This window comes from Mytilus galloprovincialis, chromosome 3, assembly GCF_965363235.1.
Source record: "Mytilus galloprovincialis chromosome 3, xbMytGall1.hap1.1, whole genome shotgun sequence".
NCBI classification, from domain to species: domain Eukaryota; kingdom Metazoa; phylum Mollusca; class Bivalvia; order Mytilida; family Mytilidae; genus Mytilus; species Mytilus galloprovincialis.
In genome coordinates, this window is record NC_134840.1 from 67,470,208 (window position 1) to 67,487,422 (window position 17,215).

Below are 17,215 nucleotides of genomic sequence, written 5' to 3' on the forward strand. Positions count from 1 at the left end.
TCGGTGCTTTTACACAATGTTATACAATTGCAAGATCAAGTACATTTTACATTCTTTTACACTACAGCCAGATCCAGTACATTTTACACTCTTATACACTACAGCAAGATCCATTACATTTTACATTATTTTACACTACAGCCAGATCCAGTACATTTTACATTCTTTTACACTACAGCAAGATCCATTACATTTTACATACTTTTACTTTACAGCCAGATCCAGTACAACTACCAGAAGAAGAAGAGAGACAAGAAGGCACTGTAGGATGGAAAGTTTATTATGAATGGCTGAAGAATGGTTGTGGTCCCTTCAAGTTTATTATTTTGGTATTACTAAACTTATTAACCCAAGGACTTTATGTGACGAGCGATTGGTGGTTAGCATTATGGTAAGTTTCAAATACTTACTTAAGTGGATACTGAGGATTTATTTTCGTGGATTAAGGAAAACTTTCATGTTTGTGGATATTTAATATTGTAATTTATTCAAAGTCTGCGTACAAGCCTATTTAGAATATATCATTCATTGAACACTAAATTTTGGATTCACATGTACCCACGAAATCCATTAAAAATTGGCATCCAACAAATTATAATGAATCCAAAGTAGTTGGAAAAATAATTGACAATTTTAATGTGTGAAATGCATCTAATAAGCCAGATTTTAATGTGGGGGGAGGGGGTTAGTACATGTAAGTAAAATGTATAATTCAATAGCAAGAATGAAACACTGAAAATCTGAAACAAAAGCTCATTTATTTTTTAAAAAATTTATAAAGAAGTGTGATACCTTCTTAATCTATGTTAACTTTGCTACTTTGTTGGAACAGTCTACCACCAACTACTGTAGCCTGCAACTCAATTGACACATTCAAGTGTGAGTTGCAGAAGACCAAGATGTATTAAGGACTGTGCGAAATTTTTAACTGTACATACTATTTTTTAACTGCACTGTAAATATTGGTTTGTCTGCACCACGCATCAGTTCGATAATACACCAGATGGTGGTATGAACTGTATATGGAAGAAGAAGAAGAACTGTTTTTAACGAAAAAGATGATAATACCAAAACTTTATTATAGATGTAAATTTGTCTCCATTGCATTATAAAAACCATATGCAAGTTATGAATTATGTTTTATAGGTCAAATAAAGAAGAAAATAAGCATGCTGCCATTGCACTGGATAAAGAATTACGATTTCAGGGATACAATGTTACAAATGTTACTATTCCTTTTGTGGACACACATGAAAATGTCTACATCTTTACTGGTATCATAGCAGCTGTGTTCCTGTTTGGTCTTCTGAGAGCTCTTATGTTCTTCAAAGTAGCTGTTGATTCTTCTATGAACATGCACAACAAGATGTTTAACAGTTTGCTTCGTTCACCAATCAGCTTTTTTGACACAAATCCAGTTGGTATGTACTTTAAATTTATTCACAAGGTGCTAGTTATATACAATAACACTTATCCAAAGCAACTCTTGTTTTCATAAATTTGAAATCTGTTGAGAAAATGGCAGTTTCTCAATGAAAGCAGTTCTTTTGTGATATAAATGAATCATTAAATTACAAGATATTTATTTGTCGCTGCAAAACATATTTTTAAAACTAAACTTTGTCTTCTAAAAGAGAAAAAAGGAGTAAAATAACAAATCTGAATAGAAAACTATTGCAATTAAAGTTTTAAACTTAAACATGTAGATATTTTGAAAATGTAAATAGGACTTTGGAGTCGCTAAACAGATTAGATCTAAATGTTTAACTTGCAAATTAATTTTTGAAAAAAAAATCCTGCATATTTTAATAAAGATTGATTCTTAAAGAATTTTTTTTCATTTTTATACGATCGCAAAAATTGAAAAATTTTTGGTCGTATATTGGTATCACGTTGGCGTCGTCGTATGCGTCGTCATCCGAAGACATTTGGTTTTCGCACTATAACTTTAGTATAAGTAAATAGAAATCTATGAAATTTTAACACAAGGTTAATGACCACAAAAGGAAGGTTGGGATTGATTTTGGGAGTTTTGGTCCCAACAGTTTAGGAATTAGGGGCCAAAAAAGGCCCAAATAAGCATTATTTTTGGTTTTCGCACTATAACTTTAGTTTAAGTAAATAGCCATCTATGAAATTTTGACACAAGTTTTATGACCTCAAAAGGAAGGTTGGGATTGATTTTGGGAGATTTGGTTCCAACAGTTTAGGAATTAGGGGCCAAAAAAGGGCCCAAATAAACATTATTCTTGGTTTTCGCACAATAACTTTAGTATAAGTAAAGAGAAATCAATGAAATTTAAACACAAGGTTTATGACCACAAAAGGAAGGTTGGGATTGATTTTGGGAGTTGAGGTCCCAACAGTTTAGGAATAAGGGGCCAAAAAGGGGCCCAAATAAGCATTTTTCTTGGTTTTCGCACCATAACTTTAGTACATGTATAAGTTAATAGAAATTTATGAAAGTTAAACACAAGGTTTATGACCATAAAAGGAAGATTGGGATTGATTTTGGGAGTTTTGGTCCCAACGGTTTAGGAATAACCAAAGGATCCAAAATTAAACTTTGTTTGATTTCATCAAAAATTGAATCATTGGGATTCTTTGAAATGCTGAATCTAACTGTGTATGTAGATTCTTAATTTTTGGTCCCGTTTTCAAATTGGTCTAGATCTACATTAAGGTCCAAAGGGTCCAAAATTAAACTGAGTTTGGTTTTAACAAAAATTGAATCCTTGGGGTTCTTTGATATGCTGAATCTAAAAATGTACTTAGACTTTTGATTATTGGCCCAGTTTTCAAGTTGGTCCAAATGGGGGTCCAAAATGAAACTTTGTTTGATTTCATCAAAAATTGAATAATTTGGGTTCTTTGATATGCCAAATCTAACTGTGTATGTAGATTCTTAATTTTTGGTCCCGTTTTCAAATCGGTCTACATTAAAGTCCAAAAGGTCCAAAATTAAACTAAGTTTGATTTTAACAAAAATTGAATTCTTGGGCTTCTTTGATATGCTGAATCTAAACATGTACTTAGATTTTTAATTATGGGCCCAGTTTTCAAGTTGTCCAAATCAGGATCCAAAATTATTATATTAAGTATTGTGCAATAGCAAGAAATTTTTAATTGCACAGTATTCAGCAATAGCAAGAAATCTTTAATTGCACAGTATTGTGCAATAGCAAGAAATTTTCAATTGCACAGCATTGCACAATAGCAAGAAATCTTCAATTGCACAGTATTGTGCAATAGCAAGTATTCTCAATTGCACAGTATTGCGCAATAGCAAGAAATATTTAATTGCACAATATTTCGCAATAGCAAGAAATTTTCAATTGGAGTTATCTTTCTTTGTCCAGAATAGTAGTTGAATCAACTTAAATCATTGTTTTATACAATATACAATGTATATTCACTTTTACTACCAACTGATAAATTAAAACAATCTTTACCATTTATTGATAACAAGCACTTTTTTTACATTTTAATATTTTATGATGTATTTAAATGAGTAGTTATTGTTGCAAACTCCATTAGAAATTTGAATTGAGATCAGTTTTTGAAAAAGGGAAAGGGGGATGTGAAAAAAAATGGGGGGGGGGGGTTAATTTTTCTCATTTCAGATTTCATAAATAAAAAGACAATTTCTTCAAACATTTTTTTGAGAGGATTAATATTCAACAGCATAGTGAATTGTTCAAAGGCAAAAAAAAAAATTAAGTTCATTAGACCACATTCATTCTGTGTCAGAAACCTATGCTGTGTCAACTATTTAATCACAATCCAAATTTAGAACTGAATCCAGCTTGAATGTTGTGTCCATACTTGCCCCATCCGTTCAGGGTTCAAGCTCTGGTCGTATAAAGCTGCACCCTGCGGAGCATCTGGTTATTTCCTATCTTTCCTTTTAATGACAAACTACTTCTGTTTGTATTAATATAACCTCTTTTTTTGTAGGTCGAATATTGAATAGATTTTCTAAAGATACAGGACATATGGACGACCTTCTCCCAATAACACTGTTCGACTTTATACAGGTAAGTGATAATAAAACATATATATATCTTGTTAGTACAGAGGGTATTTTACCTTTTATTTAGTACTTATGGAATTTATTTTATTATCTTGTGTTAGCTATATAGTCAACCTTTAAAAAAAAAAAATATATGATACTGATTTTCATGTACATAACACATTGTCATCTTGAACAAAGTATGGTTCATATTCATATCACATAAACATGTTTTTATCCTGAAATCCAGTTCAATTTGCCACTCCATATTAAACACCAGTCCATCAATCTTCTTATATTGTTATATATTGTTTTTGTAGTGTTTCCTCCTAATCATTGGTATAGTAGTTGTTGTTGGAATCGTGCTTCCATGGGTATTTATACCACTGATACCAATAGGAATTCTGTTTGTTGTTGTTAGACGATATTATATCATGACATCTCGACACATTAAGAGATTAGAAGGAACAAGTAAGTGATGAGTAAATTGTTTATGAATGTTTATGTAATGAATCAGGGAGTTGATAAAAAAAAAATGCAATTGAGAGAAAAGAGTGTCAAAAGAATCTTGTATTTTATACCATAATGTATTAGATTTTAATTAATTTGTATATCTTTAAAAATTTGGATCTTATCAGGCATTACAATTGAAGTGTCTTCTTACACTCTTTCTTTTCCCTATTTTTTGGAAAGAAGAATGCTTCTGCTACATAAATATGTGCTGTTTTTGACAATACAAGGCACATATATCGTGTACTAGCATCATAAAGTCATGCTAAATTACTGAAACCTTCACAATTATAGCATTTTAGTTAAATTTTAGACTGTTTCCGTCTTAAATGAAAGTGGCCGCATTCGTGTTCATTCATAATATTGAAATGTAAGTTGTATTTGATGATAATACATAACATATATAAAGGTTGAGGATGAACACAGATGCGGCCACTTTCATTTTTGACGAAAACCATCTGAAAAGTGATGTTTTTTGGCATATTTAATAGATTTTTCATATTTAAGCTTCAATCGGAGCGCTTTTAATGACTGAATCAGTTAAAATCTTTAGCATAAACTAATCGAATCAATTAAAATAGACACTTAAGTGTTTAAAAAGTGTCCTAAATATCTTGTTAGATGAAACTGAAATTTGGGGCCAAAATCGGCCCTTACCGGACCTACTCCTTTAGTAAAGCTAGATTGTGTTGTAAATCATAAAAGAAATATCAATGAAAACATTAAAACTGAATTTCGCTCATTGAAAAAAAAAAAGGTCTTAACCCTTGCCCCTTAACTACAGATCAATGTATAATTGTTCATGGTGACAAATTGCATACCTCATGGGGTGATCTACATACATATATTTCTTTCCATACAATATACCTAAGTTATTTGTGTGCAATATTTGTTCTCTTTGTAAGACTTTATATTCTTTAAAAGAAAAAGAAAACAATAAAGACAACAACACCCATCAATAACCGCATGGTAAGAGTTTATTCTGGTTGACATGTTTTGCCTACAAGGGTGGCGTCTTCAGGACAATATTACACATGAAATCAAACTGTGTAGTTGTTCTCATGGAGGTTTCTACAATATTACCACTAGAAACCTCCATGAGACCAACTACACAGACGTGTAAGAATAGCAGCTAACCACATTGTTAATAACTTTATTGACTAACTTTCACTTTTAACTATACTAGATTCTTTAATATTTTACTTTCACTTTCTATTTATATCTGTAAAGTCGTGATAACAACCTCCATTGTTATGTTAATTTTGAACCACACAACCGCAAAATTTGTACTTCACTGTATTAGTTCATGTGTAATATTGTCCTGAAGGTGAAACAAGTCGACTAGAATAAACTCTTACCATGTGGTAATTGATGGGTGTTGTTGTCTTTATTGTTTTATTTTTATACGACCGCAAAATTTGAAAAATTTTTCGTCGTATATTGCTATCACGCTGGCGTCGTCGTCGTCGTCGTCGTCCGAATACTTTTAGTTTTCGCACTCTAACTTTAGTAAAAGTGAATAGAAATCTATGAAATTTTAACACAAGGTTTATGACCACAAAAGGCAGGTTGGGATTGATTTTGGGAGTTTTGGTCCCAACATTTTAGGAATTAGGGGCCAAAAAGGGCCCAATGAAGCATTTTCTTGGTTTTCGCACTCTAACTTTAGTTTAAGTTAATAGAAATCTATGGAATTTTGACACAAGGTTTATCACCACAAAAGAAAGGTTGGGATTGATTTTGGGAGTTTTGGTTCCAACAGTTTAGGAATTAGGGGCCAAAAAAGGGCCCAAATAAGCATTATTCTTGGTTTTCGCACAATAACTTTAGTTTAAGTAAATAGAAATCAATGAAATTTAAACACAATGTTTATGACCACAAAAGGAAGGTTGGTATTGATTTTGGGAGTTTAGGTCCCAACAGTTTAGGAATTAGGGGCCAAAAAGGGACCCAAATAAGCATTTTTCTTGGTTTTCGCACCATAACTTTAGTATAAGTGAATAGAAATCTATAAAATTTAAACACAAGGTTTATGACCATAAAAGGAAGGTTGGTATTGATTTTGGGAGTTTTGGTCCCAACAGTTTAGGAATAAAGGGCCCAAAGGGTCCAAAATTAAACTTTGTTTGATTTCATCAAAAATTGAATAATTGGGGTTCTTTGATATGCCGAATCTAACTGTGTATGTAGATTCTTAATTTTTGGTCCCGTTTTCAAATTGGTCTACATTAAGGTCCAAAGGGTCCAAAATTAAACTTAGTTTGATTTTAACAAAAATTGAATCCTTGGGATATATGATATGCTGAATCTAAAAATGTACTTAGATTTTTTATTATTGGCCCAGTTTTCAAGTTGGTCCAAATCGGGGTCCAAAATTAAAATTTGTTTGATTTCATCAAAAATTGAATAATTGGGGTTCTTTGATATGCCAAATCTAACTGTGTATGTAGATTCTTAATTTTTGGTCACGTTTTAAAATTGGTCTACATTAAAGTCCAAAGGGTCCAAAATTAAACTAAGTTTGATTTTAACAAAAATTAAATTCTTGGGCCTCTTTGATATGCTGAATCTAAACATGTACTTAGATTTTTGATTATGGGCCCAGTTTTCAAGTTGGTCCATATCAGGATCCAAAATTATTATATTAAGTATTGTGCAATAGCAAGAAATTTTCAATTGCACAGTATTCAGCAATAGCAAGAAATCTTTAATTGCACAGTATTGTGCAATAGCAAGAAATCTTCAATTGCACAGTATTGTGCAATAGCAAATATTTTCAATTGCACAGTATTGCACAATAGCAAGAAATATCTAATTGCACAATATTGTGCAATAGCAAGAAATTCCAATTGGATTTCAATTGGAGTTATCTTTCTTTGTCCAGAATAGTAGTTGAATCAACTTAAATCATTGTTTTATACAATATACAATGTATATTCACTTTTACTACCAACTGATAGATTAAAACAATCTTTACCATTCAGTAATAACAAGCACTTTTTGTCGAGCCTTCGACTTTAGTCGAAAAAGCGAGACTAAGCGATCCTACATTCCGTCGTCGTCGTCGTCGTCGGCGGCATCCACAAATATTCACTCTGTGGTTAAAGTTTTTGAAATTTTAATAACTTTCTTAAACTATACTGAATTTCCACCAAACTTGGACAGAAGCTTGTTTATGATCATAAGAAAGTATCCAGAAGTAAATTTTGTAAAAATAAAATTCCATTTTTTCCGTATTTTACTTATAAATGGACTTAGTTTTTCTGCGAGGAAACATTACATTCACTCTGTGGTTAAAGTTTTTAAAATTTTAATAACTTTCATAAACTATCCTTGATATGTACCAAACTAGGACAGAAGCTTGTTTATGATCATAAGATAGTATCAAGAAGAAAATGTTGTGAAAATAAATTTCCACTTTTCCGTATTTTACTTATAAATGGACTTAGTTTTTCTGCGAGGAAACATTACATTCACTCTGTGGTTAAAGTTTTTAAAATTTTAATAACTTTGATAAACTATCCTTGATTTGTACCAAACTTGGACAGAAGCTTGTTTATGATCATAAGATAGTATCAAGAAGAATATTTTGTAAAAATAAATTTCCACTTTTCCGTATTTTACTTATAAATGGACTTAGTTTTTCTGCGAGGAAACATTACATTCACTCTGTGGTTAAAGTTTTTAAAATTTTAATAACTTTGATAAACTATCCTTGATTTGTACCAAACTTGGACAGAAGCTTGTTTATGATCATAAGATAGTATCAAGAAGAATATTTTGTAAAAATAAATTTCCACTTTTCCGTATTTTACTTATAAATGGACTTAGTTTTTTTGCCAGAAACAAAACATTCACTCTGTGGTTTAAGTTTTTAAAATTTTAATAACTTTCATAAACTATCCTTGATTTGTACCAAACTTGGACAGAAGCTTGTTTATGATCATAAGATAGTATCAAGAAGAAAATTTTGTAAAAATAAATTTTCACTTTTCCGTATTTTACTTATAAATGGACTTAGTTTTTTTGCCAGAAACAAAACATTCACTCTGTGGTTTAAGTTTTTAAAATTTTTATAATGTTCTTAAACTATCCTGGATTTCTACCAAACTTAGACAAAAAGTTATTTCTGATCATAAGATATTATTCAGAAGTAAATTTTGTAAAAAAAAATTCACTTTTTCCGTATTTTACTTATAAATGGACTTAGTTTTTCTTCCAGTTAACATTACATACAGTCTGCAGTTAAAGTTTATAAAACATTTATTAGATTCATAAACTATCCTGGATTTTTTTACCAAACTTGGAAGCTTCTTTCAATCAAAAGACAGTATCGTGAGGGAAATTTTTATTAATGTTTTTCCTCATTTTTGTTGAGTCTGCGATTAACAGAAAAAGTAGGCGAGACACCGGGTTCCGTGGAACCCTTACGAATTTTTTTACATTTTAATATTTTATGATGTATTTAAATGAGTAGTTATTGTTGCAAACTTCATTAGAAATTTGAATTGAGATCAGTTTTGAAATAAGGGAAAGGGGGATGTGAAAAAAAAATTGGGGGGTCAATTTTTTTCATTTCAGATTTCATAAATAAAAAGAAAATTTCTTCAAACATTTTTTTGAGAGGATTAATATTCAACAGCATAGTGAATTGCTCAAAGGCAAAACAAAAATTTTAAGTTCATTAGACCACATTCATTCTGTGTCAGAAACCTATGCTGTGTCAACTATTTAATCACAATCCAAATTTAGAGCTGAATCCAGCTTGAATGTTGTGTCCATACTTGCCCCAACCGTTCAGGGTTCAACCTCTGCGGTCGTATAAAGCTGCACCCTGCGGAGCATCTGGTTACTTATCTAGTGAAAGACAACTGTGAATACCTTTCAGTATCCACCCACTATTACCCAACTACACGAAAACCACTCCAGGTGTTGGTTCACCTTGTTCAAATTCAAGTATTCTTTAAAAGAGTTTAGTAATAGTTGTTTGAAAATTGTAATTGTATTTTGCAGCAAGAAGCCCAGTATTTTCCCATCTAAGTGCTTCCTTACAAGGATTACACACAATCAGAGCCTTTGGAGTACAAGATAAGTTTCAGGAGGAATTTGACAATCACCAGAACCTACACACAGAAGCCTGGTTCCTGTTTCTGGCTACCAGTAGATGGTTAGCAGTCAGACTTGATTGGATGTGTGCTGTATTTGTTACCATAGTTGCATTCTTATGTGTAGTTTTAGCTGATTGTAAGTTTAATATATCTTTGAGATTGATAAGGGAACATGAAATAAGAAAGATGAATGATGGTTGATATAGTTTTCTAAGACTGCATCAAAAGATGTCAGAAAAATGAATGGAGTTTCTTCTTGATCCACTTCCTATTGGAAAATCTGATCATCTTTGATTGGGAACATGTCTTCAGTGGCGGATCCAGAAATTTTCAGAAGTGGGGGCCCACTGACTGCCTAAGAGGAGGCCCGCTCCTGTCATGCTTCAGTGATTCCCTATATAATCAACCAAATATTTCCCAGAAAAGGGGAGGCCCCGGCCCCCTAAATCGGCCTCTGGTCTTTTCATATTTTTTAGGACTCACCAATATAATATTGTGTCTTACAGTAAATCCCAGCTGCTTATCAAAAGTTCTGATATAATGTTGTATAATATAAAGCCTTCAACATTCAGATAAATCACTATTTACTTCTATATTGTCCTCAATATGCATGAACTATTTGTCACTAGAAATTAGGAAAACAATAATCAATCAATTCTATAAGAATTAAACAAATCAGAAATGATGTTGCATGATGGAAAAATAATCTCAATATCAATTTTTTCAGCTCTGGATGCAGGAAGGGTAGGACTTACTCTAACTTATGCTATGACATTGATGGGAATGTTCCAGTGGGCGGTCAGACAAAGTGCTGAAGTAGAAAATCAGGTTTGTTGTTAGATAGCTATTTATAGTATAGGTATTATTTTTATGCCTCATTTATTGATACTAGCACACACCCGCGAAATCGCGGGCATATACAGCTTGTAGACTGTTGTAGGATGATTTTTTGTAAAAGATATTATGTATGGAGAATTTCATAAAAGGTATCAAAAGCCCTTTTCCAAAGTCCGATATTTGTTTCCTTTCTGTTAAATTCAATTATTTTCGTGTTTCTGGCCTCAGACCACATTTATTCTCCTTTGCTACAATGCTTCTTTTGGTAAAAGTCAAATCAAATTAACAATTTGCACCGTTTCAAACATGAAATAAATGTAACTGCTTATATATAGACCATTATTAGTCTAATAAAATATACTTCTAGGACAATCCATCGATGTTTTCTTTTTCTTTTGAGAGCCTTATTAACATGCCAATGGTAGGATATGAATCATGTATAAATGACTAAGGCTAATTTGAGGGGTGGTCGGACGGGTCCTGATCCCAAAATCCCGGGCTTAAAACCATGAAATCCCGAGATGCAGAATTTAAAGAAATGCATATCCCGAAATCCCGAAATCGAAAAATATATTCCCGGATCCCGTAAGGATCAATCCCCAAATCCCGAGCTTAAAAACACCCGATCCCGACGCCCCGAAAAAGGTCCTGCCTACTTCTAATCTCTACCTTACTTTCATTTTTGCCGAATCACTATTTTCCCTTTCAACAATAAATTGTTATGCCCCATTTATGGGCATTATGTTTTCTAGTCTGTACATCCGTTCGTTCGTTCGTCCATCCGTGTCTGTCCCGCTTCAGGTTAAAGTTTTTGGTCGAGGTAGTTTGAGATGAAGTTGAGCATGTTTTACTTATTTTAATATATATGCAAGTGGTATGACCCCTTAAATAGTAAAAATTTCAAAGAAAACAGTAGACAGAATCAGGGCCGACTTTCTATACTAACATACAAACATACTAAAATACTAACATAGAAAGTCCCTGACAGAATACAGACAGTCTCTATATATTAAAGTAGTATAATCGTAGTTTACATGTAGATATATAAACGCGAAAAATAATTGTCTTCTCTAAGGAGGTATAATAGTTGTGGTTCTTGCGATCTAAACACCATGATATGAAACGCGAAAAATAATTGTCCTCTCTAAGGAGATATAATAGTTGTGATTCTTGCGATCTAAACACCATGATATTGAGAACGCTCTGAATGGCTTATTTTTTTTCCATTTTTGTTATCCATCATACGATTGGTTGTCAAGTGACATGTGTCAAATGTTTTACTTATTTTAATATATATACAACTGGTATGACCCCTTAATGGTAAACATTTCAAAGAAAACAGTAGACAGAATACAGAGAGTCTCTATATATTAAAGTAGTATAATCGTAGTTTACATGTAGATAAACGCGAAAAATAATTGTCCTCTATAAGGAGGTATAATAGTTGTGGTTCTTGCGATCTAAACACCATGATATGGAGAACGCTCTGATTGGCTTATTTATTTTTCATTTTTGTTATCTATCATACGATTGGTTGTATTTGTGCATCTTTAAAACCGGAAGTCTTATCTATGACTAAAAGTCAGTCCGATGACGGAATCATATCTGGACTCCTTTTTTGTCGTTTTTCTCCCAAAATAACACAATCTGATTAATCATAAGAATGGATGACAAATGCGACGATGCATGTTACCTATAGGACACAGAGGCATGATGATTGATTTATTGTGGAAGGAAGAGAAGCGACACCCAAAATGAGGTCTTCTCGTTTAATAGTATAGATTATGTTTTCTGGTCAGTGTGTCTGTTTGTTCATCTGTTTGTCTGCCTTATGTTAAAGTTTTTGGTAATCCTTTTTGATCGAGGTAATTTTTGATGAAGTTGAAATCCAATCAACTTGAAACTTAGTACACATGTTCCCTATGATATGATCTTTCTAATTTTAATGTCAAATTAGATTTTTTACTCCAATTTCAGGTTCCACTGAACATAGAAAATTATAGTGCGAGTAGGGCATCCGTGTACTATGGACACATTCTTGTTTTTTCATGTATCTGTCTGTTTTCCGTCCTTTTAGTCTATTCTGTACCCAATCTACTTTTGACTGGACATGGACATATGAGTGCGAGTGGGGCATCCGTGTACTATGGACACATTCTTGTTTTTTTATGTATCGTCTGTTTTCCGTCCTTTAGTCTATTTTGTACCCAATCTACTTTTGACTGGACATGGACATATGATATCCTTGGAACAAAGAAGGAATGTCTTTATATATTATATACATCATCGAATTTAGTCTTTATAAAATGAAGGAAAAATTATGAATATTATAGTAGAAAAATGTATTTGTATATTACTCTCATCTTTGATGTTATATATTTCTTTTGCTTTTAGATGATATCAGTTGAAAGAGTGATGCAGTATTCTAAATTACCCAGTGAAGCTGATCTAACTTCAGACAAGGACCACAAACCTCCACCAGACTGGCCAGTCCATGGCAAGATAACTGGGGATAAGGTCTGCCTGAGATATTCTAGTACAGGTCCAATGGTCCTCAAGTACTTAAAGTTCTCTATAGAAAGCAAAGAAAAGGTAGGTCCAATATTTGTAAAATGTAAAATCATTTTGAATATTAGTTTTCTATGATTTTAGGTTCTGTACATGGAAAATGTATATTCTGATTAATGATTTTATGACTATAAATCATTAGTACATTCTCAGTAATTTCAGAATTTACAATTATCATGTCAGACATTACTTTAAAAATTCTATCTGCCATCTATAATTGGAGCTTACTAATGAAGAAAACAAAAAAAACACAAAAAAAAACGTTTTAGTACAATGTATTACTTTTGGGGTAGTTTAAAATAAAAAAAAAACATAAATAAAATCTGAGTGCAGTTTTGGAATTATATGTTCATGTGATTATAAATTGGTGTCCTTTAATTGCAGATTGGAATTGTGGGAAGAACAGGTGCTGGTAAGAGTTCATTGATTGCCATGTTATTTAGAATGATAGAACCAGAAGGACAAGTGATGATAGATGGTGTTAATATTGCCAACATAGGTCTACATGAACTCAGGAACAAGATCTCTATTATACCACAGGTAGGTTTTTACTATATTCTGGAAAAAATTTTGTCTGATTTTTAGAAAAATTTAAGTGTGAAAAAAAAACAAACAGGTATAACATGAGAAAATAAGTTACCTATACGTATCTGTTTTCAATTAATTTTTTTATTAGAAGACAATTTTTTTTAAGTTTTTTTTTATTTTGACTTTGTATGGTTCCTGTCTGATTGACATGTTCTGTTGTTCATATCATATGTTTATTTTAGGTAAGCTTTTCTTTTTTTATATATTTCTACCATAGTAATTTGGGTTGCATCTTTATTTACAGGATCCTGTCCTCTTCACTGGTCCTTTGAGAAAAAATTTAGATCCATTTGGTGAACATGCAGATTCATCATTATGGAGTGCACTTGAGGAGGTATGTGTAATATTGATGTCATTAATGTTAATGATTAAGCTTAAAATCACCATTCAAATGTTGCTTTCATCATAAAATCTTTTTCTTCAACCTTAGAAATGAAAAGACTTACTCTGAAATATTTTGAAGATATGTGCTATAATTCTAAATTGAAAAAAAAATATTTCAGTTTTTGCTTTTTATGGAAGAAAAGTTCACAGAAAGGAACTGATCAAAATTTCAAGAAAATAATTTTGAGAAAACTTTGTGAGCGTGGAAAAATGTATTGATATAATGCTCATGTTTTTATCAACATGTTTGCTTAATTGTAAATAGGTACAGCTAAAGCCAGCCATTGAAGAACTTCCTAGCCAGTTAGAGACAGAGGTTTCTGAAGGAGGAATAAACTTTAGTGTGGGACAAAGACAGTTGATCTGTTTAGCCAGAGCTATTCTACGTAGAAATAAGATATTGATGATTGATGAGGCTACAGCTAATGTAGATCCAAGGTACGGTATCTCTATATATATACAGAGAAGATTTTATTCTTAAGAAAATGAAAACAGCACTTCATAATTTCATGCATCTGTAGTGCTTTTCTGGATCTCTTTTTTTCTGAAACAATTAAATCCAAATAATTCAAAGCCAACGATTTATAAAAACCAAAACAATTTCAGAGCTATTTGACCAAAAAAGACCTTAGAAAATAGCTAAATCTATCATATATCAGCTTTGTATGACCTATCTTTTCCCTTCTGATATATTATGATTTATAAAATAAGCAATAAACATCAGTGCCATCACATACATATGTCTATCATTATCACAGTGTATATTATTATTGTATAGCAATATAATATTTCCCACAGAATGTAACCAAAAGTTAGCGTGCAACAAATTCTATTATTATACCTTAGGGACGACATCAAAAGATCGATGTAGGATAAAAAACTTAAATCAAATAGTTTGGGGGTGGAAGGGGGGGATAAAATTCTGCAAGTTTTGTATATCTAAAATCGATTTTTACATATATCCCTATTGGTAAATCAATTTTTCCCAAATTAAGTTAAGATGGAGGGTGGGGTGAAAAAACTATGTGAATTAAGTTTTTTATCCTACATTGAACTTTTGATGTTGTCCCTTTCATATATTTTAAACAATTCTATTGGGTAAAACGTTATCACATGACATTGAATAATTCAGTTAATTTTCATTCAATTGCGAGGAAGAACGAATAACCCTAAAAATTTACACCAGCGTTGAATAACCCTATTATTCACCGGCGAATAACCTTTTTAGTTTCTTGATTTGTACCCATGAAAATGACGTCGGACGTAAATAAACAAAATGGCAGCGTTCAAGTTACAGGGAGCCCATTGATTGAGAGGAGAGGAAATAAGGCTTTTGACGTGCATCTTGTGCCGATGATATCTCTAAAAACGGTCCTTTTCAGGGCCATCAATATTTTACAAAAAGAATCTACCTTTGTTGTACATACGAGAATTCAAAGACACAAATTACATGTATTTTTGAACGTCAACTTGTGTTTGTTACTGACTCAAGTAATAGGGTAAGTGCTTTAAAAATGATTCAAAGTGCCCTTCCACGGTTAGTTCGGTATAATAAAACAATTGTGGCCCCTAAGAAGCGATGAATATCCAAAATTGTCAACCCTTAAAAGTTATTTCACCTCGGGCTGCGCCCTCAGTGAAATAACTTTCTCGAGTTGACAATTTTGGATATTCACCTTTTCAACGGGCCATAATTGTATAATATTGCACTTGTGCAATAAATCTTCAAAATTCATGACGTCATCAACGTTTAAATCTTAGTTTAAACCAATTTTTACTTTCAAATATTATATTGCTATACAATAAAAGGGTTATTGCATGAATATTGGGGAACATTGTCCCTCGTAGAACATATATTGCACTTGCAAGCTCGTGCAATATAAAATTCTACTCGGAACAATATTCGTGCAATAACCCTATATTATGGCATTCAATACAAGACAAAGCAATATCTTTATTAGATATTATATATTTCAGAACTGATGCATTGATACAGAATACAATTAGAGAGAAGTTTAGATATTGTACTGTGTTAACTATAGCTCACAGACTGAATACTATAATGGATTCTGACAAAGTTCTAGTAAGTACACTTTTGAAACCATTTCAAGTTTGATTCATTTATTAGAAAGGAGAATGGAAAAGGGGAGTGTATCAAAGAGGCAACAAGTTGTCCGAAGAGTAGAAATGCAGTGAGAAAATCCCGCACCTGGAATTAGGCTTCACCTGGTCTCAAAGCAATAATATATACTGGATCAGCAAAATGAATGCCACACTAAACTTAGAAACATTCAATTAAATCATATTTTTTTTGACACACAAGATAAACAAAGGCTAGAGATTCCTCACTTTTGACAGGCACATTATATTTATTCGATCGAAAAAATTGAAATCAAATGTCAGTTTTCTTAACTGTTGTAATCCAAAAGGGTGTAAAAAGACAATTTTGTGAGTATGACAGTCTGCGACGTTAACCACTAGCCCGATGCCCCAGACTAGTAACTTTCAGCTCGGACTAGTAAATTTTATATATCGCTAGCCCGACCGGACTAGTAAGAAATATAACGTCCTTTCTATGTTATTTGAAATTTGAACATATTTGAAGTTCAAATTGACAAGTAATGCAGAAAAGATCGTCAAATCAATGTGTTGCGAAGTCTAAACTATCGAGATCGATAATTGTACATTTCCCGAGGAAGTGAAACAGAAACGAAAACCAGTCGCAAAAGTTCCGGTAACTTGATCTGTCTTATAACCAGTAGAAAGTGGACCAACACGGACACATTAAATTTTCTAATAATGACGGCAATTGTTTATAAAACGAAAAGACTAACAAATTTTCCCCCGATTAATTATATATCTTTAATGTTATAAAAATGTTTTAGCTTACTTCACATCGCCAATAAAGTTATCAAAATAGATTTATGTCATCTTTACAACATCGTGTTGGTACACTTCGATTTTTTTGGTAATTAGAAAGACCGGAGAACGTAAAAATTCTTCAATGTACCGACGGGCAAAGCAAGGAAAGGCTATAAAACGAAAGAGATCAAATCATGACGTTTCTGAACAAAAACAAAATCTGAGGTAACCAGGACCAGAGGGTTTCGGATCTCCTGTAGTTGGAAGAATGACCGTCATCCTTAATAAATAAACTCATACTATAACAACCTGTTGATGGATAAGTTGAGATATATTGATGATAAAA

The 17,215-nt window shown here is 32.2% G+C and overlaps 1 protein-coding gene across 8 annotated transcripts in view; it reads left to right on the forward strand.

Annotated features, from left to right (window-relative positions):
• The window catches only part of LOC143068696 (ATP-binding cassette sub-family C member 4-like), a 135,362-nt gene that overhangs the window by 113,573 nt on the left and 4,574 nt on the right, over window positions 1–17,215 (forward strand). For all 8 annotated transcript variants that reach the window (XM_076242940.1, XM_076242942.1, XM_076242945.1 and 5 more), the window contains exons 15-25: window positions 216–391; window positions 1,147–1,421; window positions 3,958–4,037; window positions 4,333–4,483; window positions 9,536–9,766; window positions 10,358–10,458; window positions 12,862–13,059; window positions 13,420–13,575; window positions 13,868–13,957; window positions 14,273–14,445; window positions 15,985–16,090. In XM_076242940.1, coding sequence (XP_076099055.1) covers window positions 216–391; window positions 1,147–1,421; window positions 3,958–4,037; window positions 4,333–4,483; window positions 9,536–9,766; window positions 10,358–10,458; window positions 12,862–13,059; window positions 13,420–13,575; window positions 13,868–13,957; window positions 14,273–14,445; window positions 15,985–16,090 — 1,737 coding nt within the window. The remainder of the gene's footprint in view (window positions 1–215; window positions 392–1,146; window positions 1,422–3,957; window positions 4,038–4,332; window positions 4,484–9,535; window positions 9,767–10,357; window positions 10,459–12,861; window positions 13,060–13,419; window positions 13,576–13,867; window positions 13,958–14,272; window positions 14,446–15,984; window positions 16,091–17,215) is intronic.